This window comes from Mytilus californianus, unplaced genomic scaffold (genome assembly GCF_021869535.1).
Source record: "Mytilus californianus isolate M0D057914Y unplaced genomic scaffold, xbMytCali1.0.p SCAF_9, whole genome shotgun sequence".
Lineage (NCBI taxonomy): Eukaryota > Metazoa > Mollusca > Bivalvia > Mytilida > Mytilidae > Mytilus > Mytilus californianus.
Window position 1 is genome coordinate 78988582 of NW_026262745.1, and position 21758 is coordinate 79010339.

Here is a 21758-nt window from a genome sequence, read left to right on the forward strand (position 1 = left end):
GTTTTGTACTTCCTAAATTTGTCTTTGAAACAATCTTTTTTCCACAGAAAACGTCAATTTTTGAGAAAATATCCAAATTCGGAGAAGGTTATCGATCCGTGTCTTATATGCTTTCGTGCATGCTCAGTCGTCGTACTGCCCGCAAAATCCAAATGAAAGTAAGAAGAGAGGATAGAAAATAGGACAGTTAGGCCTATAAGGATCCTGTATTGTATTGTAAGTGCATCATTTTGCTAAATTAAAAGACATCCACCCTTTTTACTCAGGTGCAGAACTGTCCAAAAATGAAATGGGCGTTGAATGTGTCGAAGAGATCCTCCCCCCTTTTTATGTGTAAACACAGGCACCCGACGTCCAGACCCCTCCCCCTTTTTATGTGTAAACACAGGCACCCTTGACACTCTTTATTTCAACACTTACCCAATTGTACTGCGATTTCGCAGGCATCTTCTAGTAGGATTAAAAGGGAACAGAAAGGGTAGAGAAAGAAAAACAATGATCCCTTTAAGCAGTATGAAAAAGCTATGGATCAAAAGAAAAACACTTTTTTTGCATTATTTTCTTGACAGATTTGCCAGTCTGTATCAAGCCAACAACAATCAATCAGTCAATCAATCAATCAGTCAGAATGAAAGTTGATAATTTCTTGGATTCTAACCATTTTTAAAACAAAAGATATTAAGATTTTTGTCAATTACTTCAAAGTCATTTGCGATATTGATATATAAGTCAGATCACTGTTTCAAATTTGATATTTTGGCCAAATCAGAATTTCAACATAATTACAAATATTTCCAATTTTAGACCTCATTTCTCTCGGCACAAGCAGGGTAACCTACATTTCATTTCATTGCTTTGAAGAACTAAACTCGATCTACTACCTATCACAAAATCACAAAAATGACAATCCAATGTTAAACTGTAATGACAAGATAGGTCATTTCATTGTTGTCATGTAAATCTGGAAAAGAAAATAGAAAATTGCCAATAGTAGCACATTGAAGACACTGTCCTAAAATATCCTTTCATTTTAATTTGGCTGAACCTATGTAAAGAACTTTACCAGTGGTTGTATTTTGTCATATTTGAATGTTATTTGGAGAATTTTGTGTTGATAGATATAGGAAGATGTGGTATGAGTGCCAATGAGACAACTCTCCATCCAAGTAACAATTTATAAAAGTAAACCATTATAGGTCAAGGTGCGGCCTTCAACACGGAGCATTGGCTCACATCGAACAGCAAGCTATAAAGGGCCCCAAAAATTACTAGTGTAAAACCATTGAAACGGGAATACCAACGGGCTAATCTATATAAAAACCAGAAACGAGAAACATGTATGAACTACATAAACAGACGACAACTACTGTACATCAGATTCCTGACTTAGGACAGGTGCAAACATTTGCAGCGGGATTAAACGTTTTAATGGTACCAAACCTTCTCCTTTTTCTGAAACAATAGTATAACATCACAACATAAAAAGACACACTATAAAATATCAATTGGAAGGCTTAACTCAATCAAAAAACGTAAAATAACACACAATGAAGTAATAAAATTGATCTGTGATACCTGAATGCAAATACATAATTAATATAATTTATAAGGGATAAATAATTAAGGTTAAAAGTAAATAAGCAGGTTTAAACAAAGTTAAAGTATGATACCACTGTGAAATATTAAACAATATTTAGAAAATCATCACTTTTGAAAAAACCTGCATCATATTATACACAAGTAAATGAAAATAATTTTGTTGTTAAGTATACTTCTTCTTCTGTGTGTGTAAAATCTTCCGTTTAGGAATACCAAGAAATTTCTTTAATATCAATAAAACTAATTTAACACTTGGTACATATGGGGTGAATGTCAACAATAAAACTATACAATAAGTGCTAGATAAAACTTCCTGTACAGTATTTAAGGAGAAATGAAATAATTTTGATGTTCATAGTACGAAGAAGTGAAAATTAGTAGTAATACCAAATAATCAAAGCTGGTATATAGACAAGATCCATGTTAACATTAAATAACAAAAAAGCATTACAAATAGTTTCAACAAGTCAAATTAAAAAGAAAGTACGATTTGAGAGTACTCGCAGTTACTGACAGCTAGTTAAAAGCCAAAACAATTAATAATAAAACATCATGCATCAGAGACTGAAATCAACTAAAACACATCCCAGGGATTTAGTATTTTACAGTCAAAGGAGACATGACTTGTGCAATGCCAAAAATAAATGTATCGACAGGTAGTAGGATAGTTAGGAGTGACTTCTTTATAGATAAAAATGAACGTGTGTGTGTCTCTATACATCCCGTTTGAAAAGAAAATACAAATTTAGTTATGTTTTAATTTGCTAATGACAAAATCAATATTAGTGCCAATGTAAACTATATTCAGAGATGTCAGTTCTTCAATAGTTACTTTTGAAATCATTCACAATTATTTAGACTGTGGGTGATTTCTACCTTGTCTTATTGTGTATAGATATCCGTCTATTGACTGTATGTTGACTACTAGATCTCTTTTGGTCATTTGTGTTGCTGTCTCATTGATGGAGACACTATGTTGACTACTAGATCTCTTTTGGTCATTTGTGTTGCTGTCTCATTGATGGAGACTATATGTTGACTACTAGATCTCTTTGTTTATTTGTGTTGCTGTCTCATTGATGGAAACTGTATGTTGACTACTAGATCTCTTTGTTTATTTTTGTTGCTATCTCATTGACGGAGACTGTATGTTGACTACTAGATCTCTTTGTTCATTTGTGTTGCTGTCTCATTGATGGAGACTGTATGTTGACTACTAGATCTCTTTGTTTATTTGTGTTGCTGTCTCATTGATGGTGACTGTATGTTGACTACTAGATCTCTTTGTTTATTTGTGTTGCTGTCTCATTGATGGAGACTGTATGTTGACTACTAGATCTCTTTGTACATTTGTGTTGCTGTCTCATTGATGGAGACTGTATGTTGACTACTAGATCTCTTTGTTCATTTGTGTTGCTGTCTCATTGATGTATACCCACTGTGCCACATTTCTTTTATTTCTTTTGCATGTCGTGTTCCCATTTTGTCTCATTGATGTGACCTAACATTAATATTTAATCTTTCCTTTTCTAACCAAATATTAAAAACCATCTCATGTAACAAATATATGAAATCTAAAGGACATGGAAATGTATAAATTGAATCTGCTCATTAGCTTCTGAAACCCCTTATAACATTATAGTGTAGATGTTTACTTATTGAGTAAGATATTGACTGTAGAACTGTAATTACTAAGGACTTGATTGTAATATCAGTACTTACACATCAAATAGGATTTCATCAGTAGAACCAAATATTTGTTTTGATATACTTTGTTTTCTTTATTCATAGTACTATACATTGTCAGTTACCTTTGCATTGTAATGTACTGTATGTTAATTATCTTATTAAATGTACTATACAAATTGTTTCATTTACCTCAATCATTGTACTATACAGTGTGTTATTTACCTTCTTCATTGTACTATACAATGTGCCATTTACCTAATTCATTACACTATATTGTGTCATTTACTTTATTCATTGCACTATACATTGTGTCATATACCTTATTCATTGTACTATACAATGTGGCATTTACCTTATTCAATTGTACTATACAATGTGTCATTTACCTTATTCAATTGTACTATACAATGTGTCATTTACCTAATTCATTGTACTATACAATGTGTCATTTACCTTATTCAATTGTACTATACAATGTGTCATTTACCTTATTCATTGTACTATACAATGTGTCATTTACCTTATTTTTGTACTATTCAATGTGTCATTTACCTTATTCATTGTACTATATAATGTGTCATTTACCTTATTCATTGTACTATACAATGTGTCATTTACCTTATTCATTGTACTATACAATGTGTCATTTACCTTATTTTTGTACTATTCAATGTGTCATTTACCTTATTCATTGTACTATTCAATGTGTCATTTACCTTATTCATTGTACTATACAATGTGTTAACTTTATGTCATTTACCTTATTTACTGTCCTACTCTACACAATGTGTCATTGTGTTGCCTTACATCATCCAGCTGTCACTGGCAACAAAGAGGGATCACTTCTGTCACCTTGTGTTATCATCCACATCACACTTATTTTAAGCTGCAATTCCATGATACAAGAGAATAGAATTTTACTAAAGTTGCACAGATTCTTCTACCGGACATGAAGTTGTGCACCTGCTATTTTATTTTTATATCTGAGTAATTGATGGGGTTTTCCTATACAAAAACATGGACTTAGCCATTTCAGTCAAATCAGTATTTGAATCTGCAACTCCTTGAAAGTTTAACCAAACTTGCATTGATTTTTCTACTAGACATTGATATGTGTGTATGCTATTTAATTGAGGTGACCTTTATATCAGGTTTGACTGTATATTCATTTTGAAAATAAATTCATAGATTTTCAGTTCTAGTGGGGGGACTTTTTATAAATAGAAAATCTATTGATCTTTTAATACAAATTTTCTGTCTGCATCAATATTGCAATAGAGTTTTACATGCATGCATGGTTTTGTCAAAGTACAAAACTTTCCACTGCCAATTTTGTGATTTAAAGTTCCAGGAATCTACCATGGATAGCTGACATATTGCATTTTATAACATTTTAATTAAGCGTCATGTGGAAATCAGATGTAATGATCCATGTATGATGAAGTGATAATTCATATAAATTAAATATGATTGATCAATTGATTTGATAAGAGAATTAATAAGTTTTTAGAATTAGTATGTCATATGTATGTCTCAATTCTGTTATCTAGTTCATAGAGCCAGTATGAGCTCCTGTTATCTAGTTCATAGTGCCAGTATGAGCTCCTGTTATCAAGTACATAGTGCCGTTATCAAGTACATAGTGCCAGTATGAGCTCCTGTTATCTAGTACATAGAGCCAGTATGAGCTCCTGTTAAACAGCAAAACTTGAAAAGATTAAATGTGTATGCTTTTTTGTCGATTTGTAACTTTAAGGATGTTCGCTCCTCTTATTTTTAACTTTTTGCCAGATATTCCGAATTGTCTGGTTTTATCCATGTAATGCCATTAAAAATAATGCCCGCTATCCCCTACTTATCTTTCCATAATTTGATTACATGTAGTTTAAAACGCCATATTTTTTCATACTTTTTAAAAGAAAAAAAGTGCCAATGTTAAATCTAGAGAGAATCATTTCCCGCCAAGTTTTCAATGGCTTATATCTTGAAAACAAGGACATGGACCCTTCCTTTTTTTCTGCTCTTTTTGTTTTGTTATTTATATACTATCAATTTATAAAAGTCTTTTAAAAAAGCTTGTTATTTTTAAACAGAGTAGCCAACATCCTTAAGTTAAAAAAAAATCTAACAGTTTCATCAATTGAAGCTAATTACATTATAAATTATATTTATTTTGCTTGGTTGGATCGTCATCCAGAACTTGGCCATCATGCTGTTCTGACATTAGCAGGATGAAAATCAAAATTAAACTAGCACACATTCTCAATGACTGTAAACTAGCACACATTCTCAATGACTGTAAACTAGCACACATTCTCAATGACTGTAAACTAGCACACATTCTCAATGACTGTAAACTAGCACACATTCTCAATGACTATAAACTAGCACATATTCTCATTTCATGCATTTTTCTCAGACCAGGCAGATGAACAAATAAGGCTGTCAGTATGGACAAGACCTCATTTGAAACTCCCAAATTACATATTCTTATACGACCGCCAAAAAATTTTTGTGGTCGTATATTGGTATGACGTTGGCGTCGTCGTCGTCGTCCGAAGACACATTAGTTTTCGCACTCTAACTTTAGTTTAAGTGAATGGATCTCAATGAAATTTTACCATAAGGTTCATTACCACAAAAGGAAGGTGGGGATTGATTTAGGGGTTATGGTACCAACAGTTAAGGAATTAGGGGCCAAAAATAAGCATTTTTGTAACTTCCAGACATAACTTGTGTGTAAGTGTATGGATCTCTCTGATATTGTATCACAAGGTTCCATATCACAAAGGGAATGCTGGGATTGATTTTGGGGGTAATTGCCTCTAAATTTTAGGAATTAGGGGCCAAAAAGGGGCAAAAAACAAGCATTTTTCTAGTTTCATGACAATAACTTGTGTGTAAGTCTATGGATCTCTCTGACATTGTATCACAAGGTTCCATATCACAAAGGGAATGCTGGGATTGATTTTGGGGGTAATTGCCTCCAAATTTTAGGGATTAGGGGCCAAAAAGGGGCAAAAAACAAGCATTTTTCTAGTTTCATGACAATAACTTGTGTGTAAGTGTATGGATCTTTATGAAATTGTACTACAAGGTTCCATATCACAAAGGGGAAGCTGGAATTGAGTTTGGGGGTAATTGCCTCAAACATGTAGGAATTAGGGGCCAAAAAAGGGCAAAAAAACAAGCATTTTTCTAGTTTCAGGACAATAACTTGTGTGTAAGTGTATGGATCTTTATGAAATTGTACTGCAAGGTTCCATATCACAAAGGGAAAGCTGGGTTTGAGTATGGGGGTAATTGCCCTAAATGTTTAGGAATTTGGGGCCAAAAAGGGGCCAAAAAATAAGCATTTTTCTAGTTTCCAGACAATAACTTGCGTTCAAGTGTATGGATCTCTCTGAAATTGTACTGCAAGGTACCATACCACAAAGGGAAGGCTGGGATTGAGTTTGGGGGTGATGAATCATAAGGGGGTTCAAAAAATTTGGGGGGGGGGATTTTTTTTCCCCTTTTTTTTCTTTAAAATTTTCCATTTTAAATTGGTTATTTCTGATTTATATATAAAAGCAAATAATAATGATATGGTTTGAATAGGTAAATTAAAAATTTTTAAGTTCTTAGACCACTTTCATTCTGTGTGAGAAACCTATGTTGTGTCAAATATTTAATTACAATCCAAATTCAGTGCTGTTCAAGCTTGAATATTGTGTCCATACTTGCCCCAACTGTTCAGGGTTCGACCTCTGCGGTCGTATCAAGCTGCGCCCCAGCAGAGCATTTTATTCATTTTGTTAATGTGATTGGACCATCATCCAGAATTTGACCATTTCTGTTCTGACATTATCCGGATTACATTTAAGTAAACTTGCTCAATGCAGGTACAGAAGACGCAATATACTTAACAGCTTTGTAAATTTCTAACTTTTTTTCTCCGACCAGGCAACAGCTTTGTAAAGTTGTAACACATTCATGCTTTTCTCAGACTAGGCAGATGTACAAATAAGGCTGTCAGTATGGACCTCATCAATAACCTCCTTTGTGAATTGACATTATCATTCACATTCTATAATTTCATTGAAAATTTATATTACCTATATAAATATACAGGTTGATGATAGTAATTAAATGTATATGGCACATATCTACTGATGACGTCTTACTTAGACAAAACTAATTATAAGCAATTTACAACTACTGAACGAGTATATATATAACGTCGGAAACATTATTTCAGGACAAATACAGTTTGAGTACTGAAATCATCAGATAATATAAAAAGAGAGTTTTTCTTGCTGTAATGTAACAAAGAGATGACTTGAAAAGTATGTGAAAGGTCTATCATCGGATGTATTCTCAAGGTAAGATTTGAAATTGTATGAATGGTCTATAATCTAATGAATTCTGTAGGTTAGACATTAATAAAAAATTACATATAACAGTTTCTTTGTTTACTTAATCAAAGTTTAAAGCATTGCATAATAGAAATGTGTTTTGGGTAAGAAGGTTATTGCTTTGAAGAATGTTTTTTCAATCAGTTAGTTGAAAATCCTGGTTATTAATCCTTTTAGACTTTTCAGTAAGGCCATTTCTTCAAAAAAGTTTTGCATAAAGTCTAATTTGCTTAGAAATTTTTGCAATGGGTACATGACTCGTGAAAAATGCTGAAAATTGTTAAGTAATTAAGTGCTATACAGTTATTTTTTATGAATCAACTCGTAAAAAAATATTGAGTCGATTGGTTATCAATTTATCTATATCTTTGTATTTTAAAATTGATTTAATTACTTTAATTCAATCAGTCCCTATCCCATTTTTGCTAGTAACAGGACATTTTCCATCAGTTACTGGTAGTTTTTGAATTGCTTGAAACTGAAAAAAACCTGATACTGGCAACAATTTTTTGTCATTATTTATTTCTCATACTCATTGTTATTTCAACACCCAAAATATTGGAATTCATATGAAATATGATATTATTATATTTGGAGAGTTTTTAATTTGCTCTCACAATTCAAACTAAGACATATATTGCAACCAAAACAATAGAAGCAATAAACTTTCACTGGGTCTGTTCAATATGAACTCACCTTAACCTATGAAAAACTAGAGGCTCTAAAGAGCCTGTGTTGCTCACCTGTGCATCTTCAACAATGGACACTCTTTAACATTGTGGACTAGAATAAAATTCATGACACCAATCACTTTTTTTGTTGATCTTGTATTGCTGATCTTCTTTTCTGTTTACAGTTTCTTTCTATCTTCTTTTAAGTTTTTGCCCAAAAATAAGAAAAAGGCTACAAAAATTTGTCATTTAAGGGCAATCACTCCAATAAAGAGTCAACTATCTATTTCAGCAAAAGGAGAAGGTCTGGTAAGGGCTTATTTTGGCTTGAAATCTGAAGTACATCTGATGAAAGATTTTTGACATTTTTTAAACACTGAAGTGTCTTCTTCAGCCGATTCAATTAGTTTATGTAAAAGATTTGAACTAATTTGGTCATTAAAGATTCCTAAATTTAGATTAGATATGAAAAATCTATCAAATATGCCACAAAATGTCACTATTCAGATGGGTTTTGTCTAAAATGGAAGAAGTGGCCGCATTCATGTTCAGTCTCAACCTTTATGTATTTTATGTATCATTATCAAATACAACATATATTTAAATATTAAGACTGAACACAAATGTGGCCACTTCCATTTTAGACAAAAACCGTCTAGAAAATAAGCACAAATTCTAAAATTGTGAAGATTTCAGTAATTTTGCATGAATTAATGATGCTAGTACCTGGTGCATGTACATTGTGTTGTCAAAACAGCCCATATGTATGTAACAAAATTATTCTTCTTTCCAATAAGTAGCTAAAATAGATATAAGAAGGTGTGGTATGAGTGCCAATGAGACAACTCTCCATCCAAGTCAAAATTTATAAAAGTAAACCATTATAGGTCACAGTACGGTCTAAAGTTTACATTTTCAACAAGTTTTTGAAATGCTATATTTTGGGACCAAAAAGGGGTCTTGCCGGGGCTTCTCCTTTGACTTATTTGCCTTGCTATTTAAAGTGTCTATCTCTCTATTATAGTATTTAGCTTAAATTTCAAGATAATAGGCAAAAGCGGCAAAAAATTGTGAAAATAGTCATTCAGGAGTAAAGACTCCAATAAGGAGATTCCGCAATTCGATTTATTTGAAGTTCTTGTCTTGCAGATCATATTGCAATTTAAAGGACAGGAGCCAAATGATGAGGAAAGCTCACTTGGCCCTTTGGGCCAGGTGAGCCAAGAATTGTAAGGGTATAAAAATCAATATTTTCCAGGTGAAGCAACTTACTTCAGGTGAATTTACTTTTGTGTTTCACCTGAGTTCTCAACAGTTTATGAAAATACTAAAATAGAACATCCAATTTGCATGAAAATTAATTAGCGCATATATGGTTTAGGATTTAATTCAGGTATAGTAAGTATGATGAGTGAACAACAGCAAAACGAGATACAGGAAAACTAATAAATTACGTAACTTTTCTTACAATTTGAGTAAAAGCCAGTAAAGAGAATTTCTGGTTGAATTATGCTACTTTGATGTGTCAAACAAAATCCAATTAGGATAAAATTACAAAAATCATTTTCAAGTTAAGAAAATTATGTAACATTTACTGTCAATTTTCATCAGTTCTCATGAGTTGAATGAGATGATTCAATATAAAAAAAAAAAACTGAATAAATTGATTTGATATAAAACTTTGATTCTAATGCTATTTGTTAAGAATTGGACGTTGACAAATATTTTGAAGGGTTAGATTCCACGTACTACCAGTACGTAACTAATGAAAGCCACCATTTGGATTTCTGAATATTTTTGGTACTGTGGATTCATTAATATTCGTTGGATACCAATTTTCGTGGATTTTGTGGGTACAGGGGAACCACGAATTTAAATATTCAACGAATTACAAATTTTCTAAATGCGTGAATGCAGACTTTGCCGAAACCACGAAATTAAATATCCACGAACATTCAAGTTTTCCTCAATCCACGAAAATTGATACCCACGAAAATAAATGAATCCACAGTATGCAATTTCTAAAAAAATAAACAAAAAAGTCACATTTTGTGCCTGGAAATCTTCTTTTTGTCAATCGCCGAGATATAGCCTTTTTGTGCTGATGCAGCATAAAGTAATCACCAATCAATCAATCAATCTTTTTGTCAATATTTAGACCATTCAAAGCGTGCGAAAAGTATGAATAAGTCTAGTGGTTATGTTTGACATCAGGAGCATACCTATAACATCACATTGTTTAGATGCCAAAGACGATGTAGCACTTTCACAGACTTTTTAATCTATGGCATTTTTAAGCCAAAGTATTTACTAAAATGGAATTTATTTTAATATGTGACATTAGAATGGAGATAACTGTATTGTATTTAAGCTTGGCCTTTGTAAAACTTAATTTTATTGTAGCAAATATCCTTTCACCTAGCTCCACTACGCATACACATCGCTAGGTAAACTCAATTTGCGACAGTAAAATCTAAGTTTAACGAAGGTCAGACTTAAAATACAATACTGTTATCTCCTAATTACAATGATTCAATATAAAAATCTGAATAAATTGATTCAGCATAAAATCTGAATAAGTTGATTCGATATAAAAAATATGAAAAAAGATGATTCAGTTATAAAATGTGAATAAAATTATTCAATATAAAAATTCTGAAAAAAGATGATTCAAATTAAAAAACTGAAAAAGATGATTCAGTATAAAAATTCTGAAAAAAAGATGATTCAATATAAAAATTCTGAAAAAAGATGATTCAATATTAGAACTCTGAAAAAAAGTTTTACAATGTAAAAAGTCTTATGATTTGTTTTTTTTTATTTACATGATTCAAAATAAAAAAAAATAATAATTGTCAGATAATTGTACAATGTTGTATTATTTGTCAAGTACATTTAGGTATCTATTTTCATGGTATGGATGATTGTTTCAGCTTTGCGTGCACAGCAAAATTGACATAAGCCTCCCTGTAATGAGTAAAGAACTTATAGTGGATAAAAGGATATTTGGATAATTTGCTTTATATTAGATCAAATTTCTTCTGGAAAGTAACAGTTTCATAAGACTTTGGCTACATTAAATATAATACTAATACAAAATTACAAGATACTGAATATGATTTGATGTGCCATATGACTGGTATTATAAATTTATAGTCATTGCATAATGGTGTGTGCTCAAAGACTTTGCTCAGTATGTCGATCACCTGTCTTCATCCTTCTCATCTGTCATCTGTCCATTAGTGATATTTTTCCCTTTTGTGTTTTTGGTGTTACATCTTACAAAGTCTATCCGAATTATTTTTGCGAAGAATTCCATTCAAGCCGGTGATAGGTGCCATCTTTTATTCTTTTGTTTTATTTTGCTCCATGTTGAAGGCTTCACAATGACTTTGAGATGAAGAAAAGCAATAAAAGCGCTGTTCCTTGTTTTTTTGTGTGTTTTTTCTGTGCATGTACTGATTTTGTGTCATGGATGGGTAACCCATAAGATCTACAAATAAGTCAAAATGCAGAAGTCATTTACTTCTTATAGGAGTTGATACCAATTACTTGCAAATTTAACATATTTATTTACATTTTTGCCTATAACATATCTTGAAAACTTTGTGCAGAAAAAATTATCAGCAAGACATTAGACAAGATTTTGGTCCACACAGTTTCATTCTGTTCTGCACAAATGTTCTTGTTTCAATATCAATTTTATGCAAAAATGCCAGGTGAGCAATACAGGCTCCTTAGATCCTCTAGTTTTGTCCTCAAGTACCAGTAAAACGAGTCAGATTAAGATGATTGAGACCGAAATTTTTCAATTTCACTTTCCATTTTCAGATTGAGATATCATGGCTCTACCACCCTGAACATGGGCTGCAACTCTGCTAAACATGTCAAAGTAGTTGAAGATACTAAATCAGATAAAGGTAAGACAAATAAGAAGATAATGCAGACCCAAGTTTGGATATTAATGTTGTATTAGTTACCATTACAGAGTTGTGCCTCTTGACTTAATCTCAAAATGGTAAAAGGGATTTCTGAATGCTTACTTCAGATTTCTTTAAAATAAGACAATATAAATTTGCAGCATTGCTGATTACCATGAAATACAGGTCAAAATGAATAGGGGTGTGTGGCTTATATCTTAATGTGACAGCAAACCAAAGATGCAAATAAGTTTGTATTCAAGGTCAAGTATGACTTTCAATGTTACTGTAATTAACATTCCATAGTTATACTCCTTGCTTGTCTCAAAATTGAATTATAGAATTAGGTTTCTGAATGATGAGTTATTAGCTTGCTATTAATTTGGATATTAAAATTTGCATTATTATATCCAAAGCAACAAACTTGCCAAGGGTATAATGTTTTGTCCCGTTCATCAATTTTTCTGTCTGTTGCTCCTTTATTGTCAAAAGCTAGCACCTAAAATTTTGTCAGATCTTCTTTAAATTTTAATGAAGGATTCAACTCATCAAAAACTTTGATGATTTCGAAACTCAGTAAAATCAGAAATTGTGAATGATTTTTTTCAGGATATGGTCTTGTTGCCATGATAGTAGTGCCTTCATTTCTTCTCAGATCCACTGGAAATTGGTATGAAGGTTTACACCTATCAAAACATTAGATGAGATCCATAATAAAGAAAATCATAAATGAGGGGTCATTATTTCAAGAGGGGAACTTGTAAAAATATCATATATTAAATATGTGGGGCATGGCTGCCTGGTGTATGTTGGCTTGCTCAATAAAGCTGCTTTAATTACTCTCTACCATAAACTGCAGTTCTAATTAGTTCATGTCAGTATAGAATTGTAGAAAGTATAGCATTTTAAACAGATTCCAAATGATTGGTTTTGATTTTGAATTCCATTCTTGTTTACTCAGTAGAAACTCCTTCTCCTCAGGTTATACTACACAAAGATGGTGTAATTCTTATCCCTCCAAAACCCTTTTTGCATTATAATACATACTTAAATTATTTTTGGTTTTCTGTCAAGTAGTCTGTTATGGAATCATCCATTGGCTGTTCCTGGATGATATTTGTACATATAATATTTTATATGTCATTGAATAACTGTTCCGTTTTTGAATTTTAGAGCTATTTTGAAAAAAAATATTTGTCATTATAATCAATATTGTTTGTCTTTAAAAGTTTACTATCTTGGCAGTTGATAGAAATACTGAGATAGGTAAAGTATGATAGCACTATTTTGGTGATTTTATACAGAAGTTATAGTCAAATCACTATCATATAACACCTGATCACCTTATTTTAATTTTTATTGTAACACTTATGTTTAACAGATGTAGCAAGTCACAATGTCACTTTTTTTTGTTAGACATTTATTATTGTGATGTTATACAGAATAACAAATATATCAATCTTCATTTTTTTGCTGGCTGATTTTTAGCTCACCTGACCTGAAAGGTCAAGTGAGCTTTTCTCATCACTTGGCGTCCGTCGTCCGTCGTCCTGCGTCCGTCGTCCGTCGTCCGTCGTCCGTAAACTTTTACAAAAATCTTCTCCTCTGAAACTACTGGGCCAAATTTGACCAAACTTGGCCACAATCATCATTGCGGTATCTAGTTTAAAAAATGTGTCCGGTGACCCGGCCAACCAACCAAGATGGCCGCCATGGCTAAAAATAGAACATAGGGGTAAAATGTAGATTTTGGCTTATATCTCTGAAACCAAAGCATTTAGAGCAAATCTGACATGGGGTAAAATTGTTTATCAGGTCAAGATCTATCTGCCCTGAAATTTTCAGATGAATCGGACAACACGTTGTTGGGTTGCTGCCCTTGAATTGGTAATTTTAAGGAAATTTTGCAGTTTTTGGTTATTATCTTGAACATTATTATAGATAGAGATAAACTGTAAACAGCAATAATGTTCAGCAAAGTAAGATCTACAAATAAGTCAACTTGACCAAAATGGTCATTTGACCCCTTAAGGAGTTATTGCCCTTTATAGTCAATTTTTAACCATTTTTCGTAAATTTTTGTAATCTTTTACAAAAATCTTCTCCTCTGAAACTACTAAGACAAATTTAACCAAACTTGTCCACAATCATCATTAGGGTATCTAGTTTAAAAAATGTGTCCGATGACCCCGCCCGCGAACCAAGATGGCCGACATGGCTAAAAAATAGTACATAGGGTAAAATGCAGTTTTTGGCTCATATCTCTGAAACCAAAGCATTAAGAGCAAATCTGATGAGGATAAAATTGTTCATTAGGTCAAGATCTATCTGCCCTGAAATTTTCAGACCAATCAGGCAACCCGTTGTTGGGTTGCTGCCCCTGAATTGGTAATTTTAAGGAAATTTTGCAGTTTTTGGTTATTATCTTGAACATTATTATAGATAGAGATAAACTGTAAACAGCAATAATGTTCAGCAAAGTAAGATCTACAAATAAGTCAACTTGACCAAAATGGTCATTTGACCCCTTAAGGAGTTATTGCCCTTTATAGTCAATTTTTAACCATTTTTCGTAATTTTTTGTAATTTTTTACAAAAATCTTCTCCTCTGAAACTACTAAGACAAATTTAACCAAACTTGTCCACAATCATCATTAGGGTATCTAGTTTAAAAAAATGTGTCTGATGACCCCACCCGCGAACCAAGATGGCCGACATGGCTAAAAAATAGTACATAGGGTAAAATGCAGTTTTTGGCTCATATCTCTGAAACCAAAGCATTTAGAGCAAATCTGATGAGGATAAAATTGTTCATTAGGTCAAGATCTATCTGCCCTGAAATTTTCAGACCAATCAGACAACCCGTTGTTGGGTTGCTGCCCCTGAATTGGTAATTTTAAGAAAATTTTGCAGCTTTTGGTTATTATCTTGAATATTGTTATAGATAGAGATAAACTGTTAACAGCAATAATGTACAGCAAAGTTAGATCTACAAATAAGGCAACATGACCAAAATTGTCAATTGACCCCTTAAGGAGTTATTGCCCTTTATAGTCAATTTTTTACAATTTTCATAAATATTGTAAATTTTTACAAAGTATTTTCCACTGTAACTACCGGTCAAGTTCATTATAGATAGAGATAATAGTAAGGAGCAAGAGTGTTCAGTAAAGTAAGATCTACAAACACATCACCATCACCAAAACACAATTTTGTCATGAATCCATCTGTGTCCTTTGTTTAATATGCACATAGACCAAGGTGAGCGACACAGGCTCTTTAGAGCCTCTAGTTTAGTTTATTTGTTGTGATGTAGATACTGCTCTATATAAATCTGTACAGTTTTATTCCTGATTGATGCCTGAAGCTTGGTCAATTTGAAGGTCTGCCCTGGTAACGAGCTTTCAGAAAATTGTTGCCATTTTTAAAATTTTTTTTGCTTTCAATGACTATCTAATCTATTAGGTCAGATTTAATTCAGTATTTATAGAATTGGTTCCAACACTTGATACTATAGAGTTTTTTTTTTCATGAATTTTGTCAGTACTTTTGCAATTTCAATATTTGAAAGGAAAAGGTTGAATTAAGCCCTAAAATGTTCCCTTTTTATAGCTAAAATTTGAAATGAGTTTTCATTGGCTATTAAAACAATGACTAGATTTAAAAAAAAGATTGAAAATATATGTATTAGACATATTTTTTTGAAGTTACAAATGGCATCAATTGCAATTTTCCACCAAATTCAACAAAAATCTCTATTTTGACCTTTTTTGTATGTTAATGTAAACATTTCAATAGGAAAGTTCTACAAAAATCATTTTTGTCTCGCCTTCGACGAAAGTTGCAGTATGTGAAACAAATGTATTACTATCTGGTGTCGTCTGGCGTAAACTATTTGTAGAAAGCTTTATATTTCAGAAGGTAGAAGACCAGGATGCTTCATATCTTGTATGCAGATACCTTATATTACAAAGTTTCTGTCTGTCATATGTCCATTGTCTTGACCTCTTTTTCATGATTCAGCAGCTGCTTGAAAAAAAATTAGTTTTTTTGTCATGTGAATTTCTCACTTATTATGAGTAGTAGGATAACTATATTTGTTATATGGGTTTCTTGCAACATCTTCATGTCCGTCAGACAGGGTTCACCTGATCTCGACCTAATTTCATGGATCATTGAACATGATTAGGTCTATTTCTCAGATACTATAAGCAGTAGGTCAACTATATGGGGTGTATGGAATGATTGTAAGAGGTTCATGTCAGTCTGGCAGGTTTCATCTGACCTTGACCTCATTTTCATGGTTCATTGGTTAATGTTAAATTTTTGTGTTTTGGTCTGTTTTTCAAGTACTTGAAGCAATAAGTCAACTGTATTTGGTATATGGAATGAATGTAAGGTGTACATGTCATTCTAGCTGGTATCATCTGACCTTGACCTCATTTTCATGGTTCATTGGTCAATGATAGGTTTTTGTGTTTTTGTCGGTTTTCCAAATACTAATAGCAATAGGTGGGCTATGTTTGGTGTATGGAACCATTTTAAGGTGTGAATGTCTGTCTGGCAGGTATTATCTGACCTTGACCTCATTTTCATGGTTCATTGGTCAATGATAAGTTTTCGTAATTTTGTCAGTTTATCAGATACTATAAGCAACAGGTCAACTATATTTGCTGTATGGAATGATTGTAATGTGTACATGTCTGTCTGTCCTGGTTCATCTGACCATGACCCCATTATCATAGATCATTGATAATGTTAAGTTCATGTGATACTTGTAGTAAAACCTTCATGTTAAAGACTTTCAACATAAATTCAATGATAAGTTAAACAGGCAAGACATTTCAGCATGTGCACTCTTGTTTTTCTCACTTTTTCATATGTTTTCTCATCAACTTTCACTCACTTTTCGTCTTGAAATAATAAACTTGATATGAGAGGCCAAATAAGGCCTATACCGCATTATAACTTTGTTTGGATTGTAGTAAATTGAATTATTTCTTAATTTTTTTTAGTGATGAACATGTTGTTCAATACATTCTTGCTCAGAGTTTTATCAAGGAGTCCAAAACAAAAATTTTAACTGAATATTCTGTTTGGATTAGAAAAGTGAAACTATGAAATGATATTTATAATGCAATGTTCAGTATATACAGGTTTCAGCTTGTTATAGACAGGTTTTATTGTATCTAAATTAATCCATCATACTCTCATCTGAAGTAGGTGGATTCAGTATTGTATAAATAACACAAAGCTGAGAGGGTGATAGAGCAGATTGTTACCAGAGAAAACATTGTCAACCGAGGTGTTTTTTAATTCATTATACTGAATGTTCTGTTATTACTGTCCATCAACATCCAAATTCAAAGTAATCAACTATGACGTCTTGTACATAGCAACAATCCATATCTAACAAAGCGCACAATTGATCAAGCGTCTCTGTGAAGGGTAATAGAGTAATTGCCATGTGATAGAGTAAATTATCTCCCTTTTATTAACCATTCAAAATCTGGCATTTTGACATGAAGTATAATAACTAAATTGTCTTTGATTAAGTTTTATATCAAGCCTGTGTTTCAAAACAGGTGGAATCATAAGTTGTCTCATAGGCAATCATACCACATCTCTGACATATTATCCAAAGACTTTGTCCTTTCACAATACCAATTTGTTTAAATGTTTTAAAATTTAAATGATAACTTTTTAAAGGTTTACAGTGTATTTTCTATGTCCTGGAAACATATTTTTATGCCCCACCTAGGGGCATTATGTTTTTCTGTCTGTATGTCCGTTCATTCGTCCGTCCGTTCGTTCGTCTGTCCGTTCGTCCGTCTGTCCTGCTTCAGGTTAAAGTTTTTGGTCAAGGTAGTTTTTGATGAAGTTGAAGTCCAATCAACTTGAAACTTAGTACACATGTTCCCTATGATATGATCTTTCTAATTTTAATGCCAAATTATAGTTATGACCCCAATTTCACTGTCCACTGAACATAGAAAATAATAGTGTTAGTGGGGCATCTGTGTACTATGGAAACATTCTTGTTCCAGTATTAATATAACCATTATTGTTAGAAAATGTTTTTTAAAAAAATATTTTTTTTTCCTTGCCTGTGAAAATAATTTTAATTTTATTTTTTGCAGTGATCAGGTCAGCATTATTGATACAGAAATGGTATCGTCGTTACATGGCGAGATTAGAGGCCAGACGGAGATGTACCTGGGAAATATTCCAGTCTATAGAGTATGCTGGGGAACAGGACCAGTTAAAAGTAAGACATTCTTACACAATTACAATTTTATTTGTTTAATAAAGAACCAACCATTCATCTTTTGTTGGTTGTATGTTTTTTTTGGGGTTAAACATTTTTAAAGACTTTCATCAAGAACAAACTATTTTTTTAATAACATACAGGAACAAGAAAGTTTGTTTGAAACTCAATGTGGAATTTATTTTTGCTTTCCTAATCTGAATGGAAACAAACTTTTTTTTTTTTCACTTCTGTTCTGAAACGTTTTTATTCAAGTGAAATTTAGAAGCAAACATTTTATTTAAAAAAACCATGCCCCCCCCCCCCCCCAAATAAAAAATTAAATTATTCAATTGGAAGGCAATTCCAAAGAGATTTTTTTTGATAAACCCAATATTTATTACCCTTTCTAGTCATGATTATACAAAATTTATTTTATCTTTTTTGCAATTTGATGGAGTCAAAAAGCAAGATATAGGTATGCTGTTTCCGGTGGCGGCAGGGGCGGTGTCAACAATGTGTTAGTTTGTGATTAGGTCTAGTTTATGGTGAACCACTAGTGGTAGGTCAATGATATTTGGTATGCAGTTGTATAAATATTGGAACATCTCATTACCATAGAGATTATTTGGCCCCACCCTCTCAGTCATGGTCTATTGACTTTGAAACTTTGCTTAGTTTACATGTATTAGTTTGTGATTAGGTCAGTTTATTTGGAACCACTAGTGGAAGTCAATGATATTTGGTATGCAGTTGTATAAGCATTGGCTTATCTCATTTCAATGGAGATTATGTGGCCCTGCCCCCTCAGTCATGGTCTATTGACTTTGAAACTTTTGCTTAGTTTTCATGTATTAGTTTGTGATTAGGTCAGTTAAAGGGGAACCGTTAGTGGTAGGTCAATGATAATTGGTATGCAGTTGTATAAGCATTATCACATCTCATTTCCATGGAGAATATTTGTTCCTTACCCCTCAATCATGGTTTATTGATTTTGAAACTTTTGCCTAGTTTACATGTACTAGTTTGTGATTAGGTCAGTTTAAGATGAACCACTAATGTTAAATCAATGATATCTGGTATGCAAATGTATTGGCATTTGCAAGGTTCATTTCCATGGACATTATATAACCCCGCCCCCTCATTATTGTTCACGGACTTTGAAACTCTTACATAGTTTACAAGTTAATGTTTGTGTTTAGGTTTGTTTAAAGGGAACGACTTATGAAAAGTCAGTGGTATTTGGTATGCTGCAGTTGTATTAGCATTGGCACATCTCATTTCAATGGAGATTGTTTAGCTCTGTACCTTCAGTCATGGTTCATTTAATTTGAATATTTGCATAACTTACATTTTAAAGTATTGCTATTTTAATTTCAACATTTGCATTATCAGAATAACAAATAGACAAGACATATCTCTGTGTTAACAGTTTATTTCAAATAGGGACAACAGGGAGTCATTTTTCATATGGTCCTAAATATGCATGAACTATTTATACTAGACATGCATGAATCAAACAATGTTCAGCTATATATGGGAAGCACAAAGTTTGTAAAGTGTTATTTTCATTAGCAGGATAACTGTACATCATGTTGTTTTGTAGCTATACAACTTCTTTAATGATATGCTCCAACAGATGGAACCAGACAAATGTGGTCAGCCTAAAATACTGAGAGCTTTGTCTGTGTCAAAAAGACCGGTCAGTATGGGTAAGTTCTAAAATACTGAGAGCTTTATCTGTGTCAAAATGACCTGTCAGTGTGGGTCAGTTCTAAAATACTGAGAACTTTATCTACCGGTATATTAAAAAGACCTGTCAATCTGATTAAAAAGTGCTTAAACCTTCATCTTATTGAGAAAAACTTGTCATTCAAGTAAATATTAAAAATCCTGGAACTTTATCTGTGTGAAATAGAGCCTTTATTTGTATAAAAAAGACCTGTCAATCCTGAGATATTTATATGTATCTAAAAGACCAGTCAGTTTAAATAAAAAAGTGTAACAAAAATACCAAATTCCAAAGCAAATACAAAAAGGGGAAGACCATGAAAACTGACAAAATCAAACGATATCATTAATGGAACAAGTGAAAAACAAATGCCTATTCCTGACTTGGTAAGATACAGCTTTAAGCTTTATCTGTATAGACACAAAAGTGCCAGTGTATCTTATTGCACTTTCGATCTGTTGTCAATCAACTTTTAACTTTTCACATTTTTGTCAAATTCTCTTAACCTAAAAGGCTAATTTGAACTGAATTTGGCAGTTGATCATAAGATATGAATACAAATACTTTATTTACCCAATCATCATCAGACATAAAATATGTGACAAATGTCTATTATTGGAGGCTCTATGTTGATTTCTATAATTGTTGTTTTTCTGTTTATTGCTATATTGAATTGCTTACTGATTTATATCTCACATCTGCTTCTATTCATAGTTTGATTTCTATTTGTGAATGGTGCTATTTCAAAATTAGTAAAAATGATAGAAAAATCTTAATTTCATCATAATCAGCAGAGGGTGTTTTGCTCATTGTTGAAGGCCATACAGTGACCTATAGTTGCTTACTTCTATGTCATTTGGTCTCTGGTGGAGAGTTGTTTCATTTGCAATCACACCAGATCTTCTTATTTTTATAATACATAATGTTCAGATGATAGTGTTTGTTTTGTAACCTTAATAAAAACTGGTTGGCGGTGATAATTAATGACTGATGTTAGTTGATGATTCTGCTGAAAAGCTAATTACTGAAAAATGAGCTATATTGTCAGAGCTGTGTAAGGCAATTATTTTCTTAATGTAGTTTTGTACAAAACCCATCAACTATAGGTTCCACATTTCTTGTTTTAACACATTACTATATCCATTAAGGTGCATAATGTTAATTTAGGCTTTGTAAATTGTCTATTTCCACAAAGATAAGGTGTCAGTCATGTTCATTTCATTCCTAAATTTCCAGTAGTTTATTATTAGCAAGCAGAATAAGCAATTACAATAATTATGAGGCCTCTTTTAGGACATTTATTTTGAAGCAAAAAAAGATGAATAATAGATTTAATAACAAATATGACAAGAATGTTTTATGAAGTTTTTTTTGCAACTGTAAAATTGTTCAGGTGGAACTCAGTTTAAACTATGTTGAAGAATTTAAACCTGAGTCATTTATTTTCACTTATTTTAATTTGGAATTCAACAACAACTACATTTTTTCAAAATCTTCTGCAAC

General features: G+C 32.3%; 1 protein-coding gene across 6 annotated transcripts in view; it reads left to right on the top strand.

Annotated features, from left to right (window-relative positions):
- The first annotated feature begins 5781 nt into the window (after positions 1-5781).
- LOC127716385 (serine/threonine-protein phosphatase with EF-hands 2-like) overlaps positions 5782-21758 on the top strand; it is a 214437-nt gene continuing 198460 nt past the window's right edge. For 5 of the 6 annotated variants that reach the window (XR_007988893.1, XR_007988894.1, XR_007988892.1 and 2 more), the window contains exons 1-4: positions 7529-7652; positions 12188-12276; positions 18417-18544; positions 20130-20235. Coding sequence is in view for 1 of the 6 variants with exons in the window: in XM_052222570.1 (XP_052078530.1) it covers positions 12219-12276; positions 18417-18544; positions 20130-20235 (292 nt within the window). In the remaining 5 variants the exon portion in view is untranslated. Of the gene's footprint in view, positions 6386-7528; positions 7653-12187; positions 12277-18416; positions 18545-20129; positions 20236-21758 lie in introns of those variants that run through there. The other variant, XR_007988895.1, reaches the window with a different exon arrangement.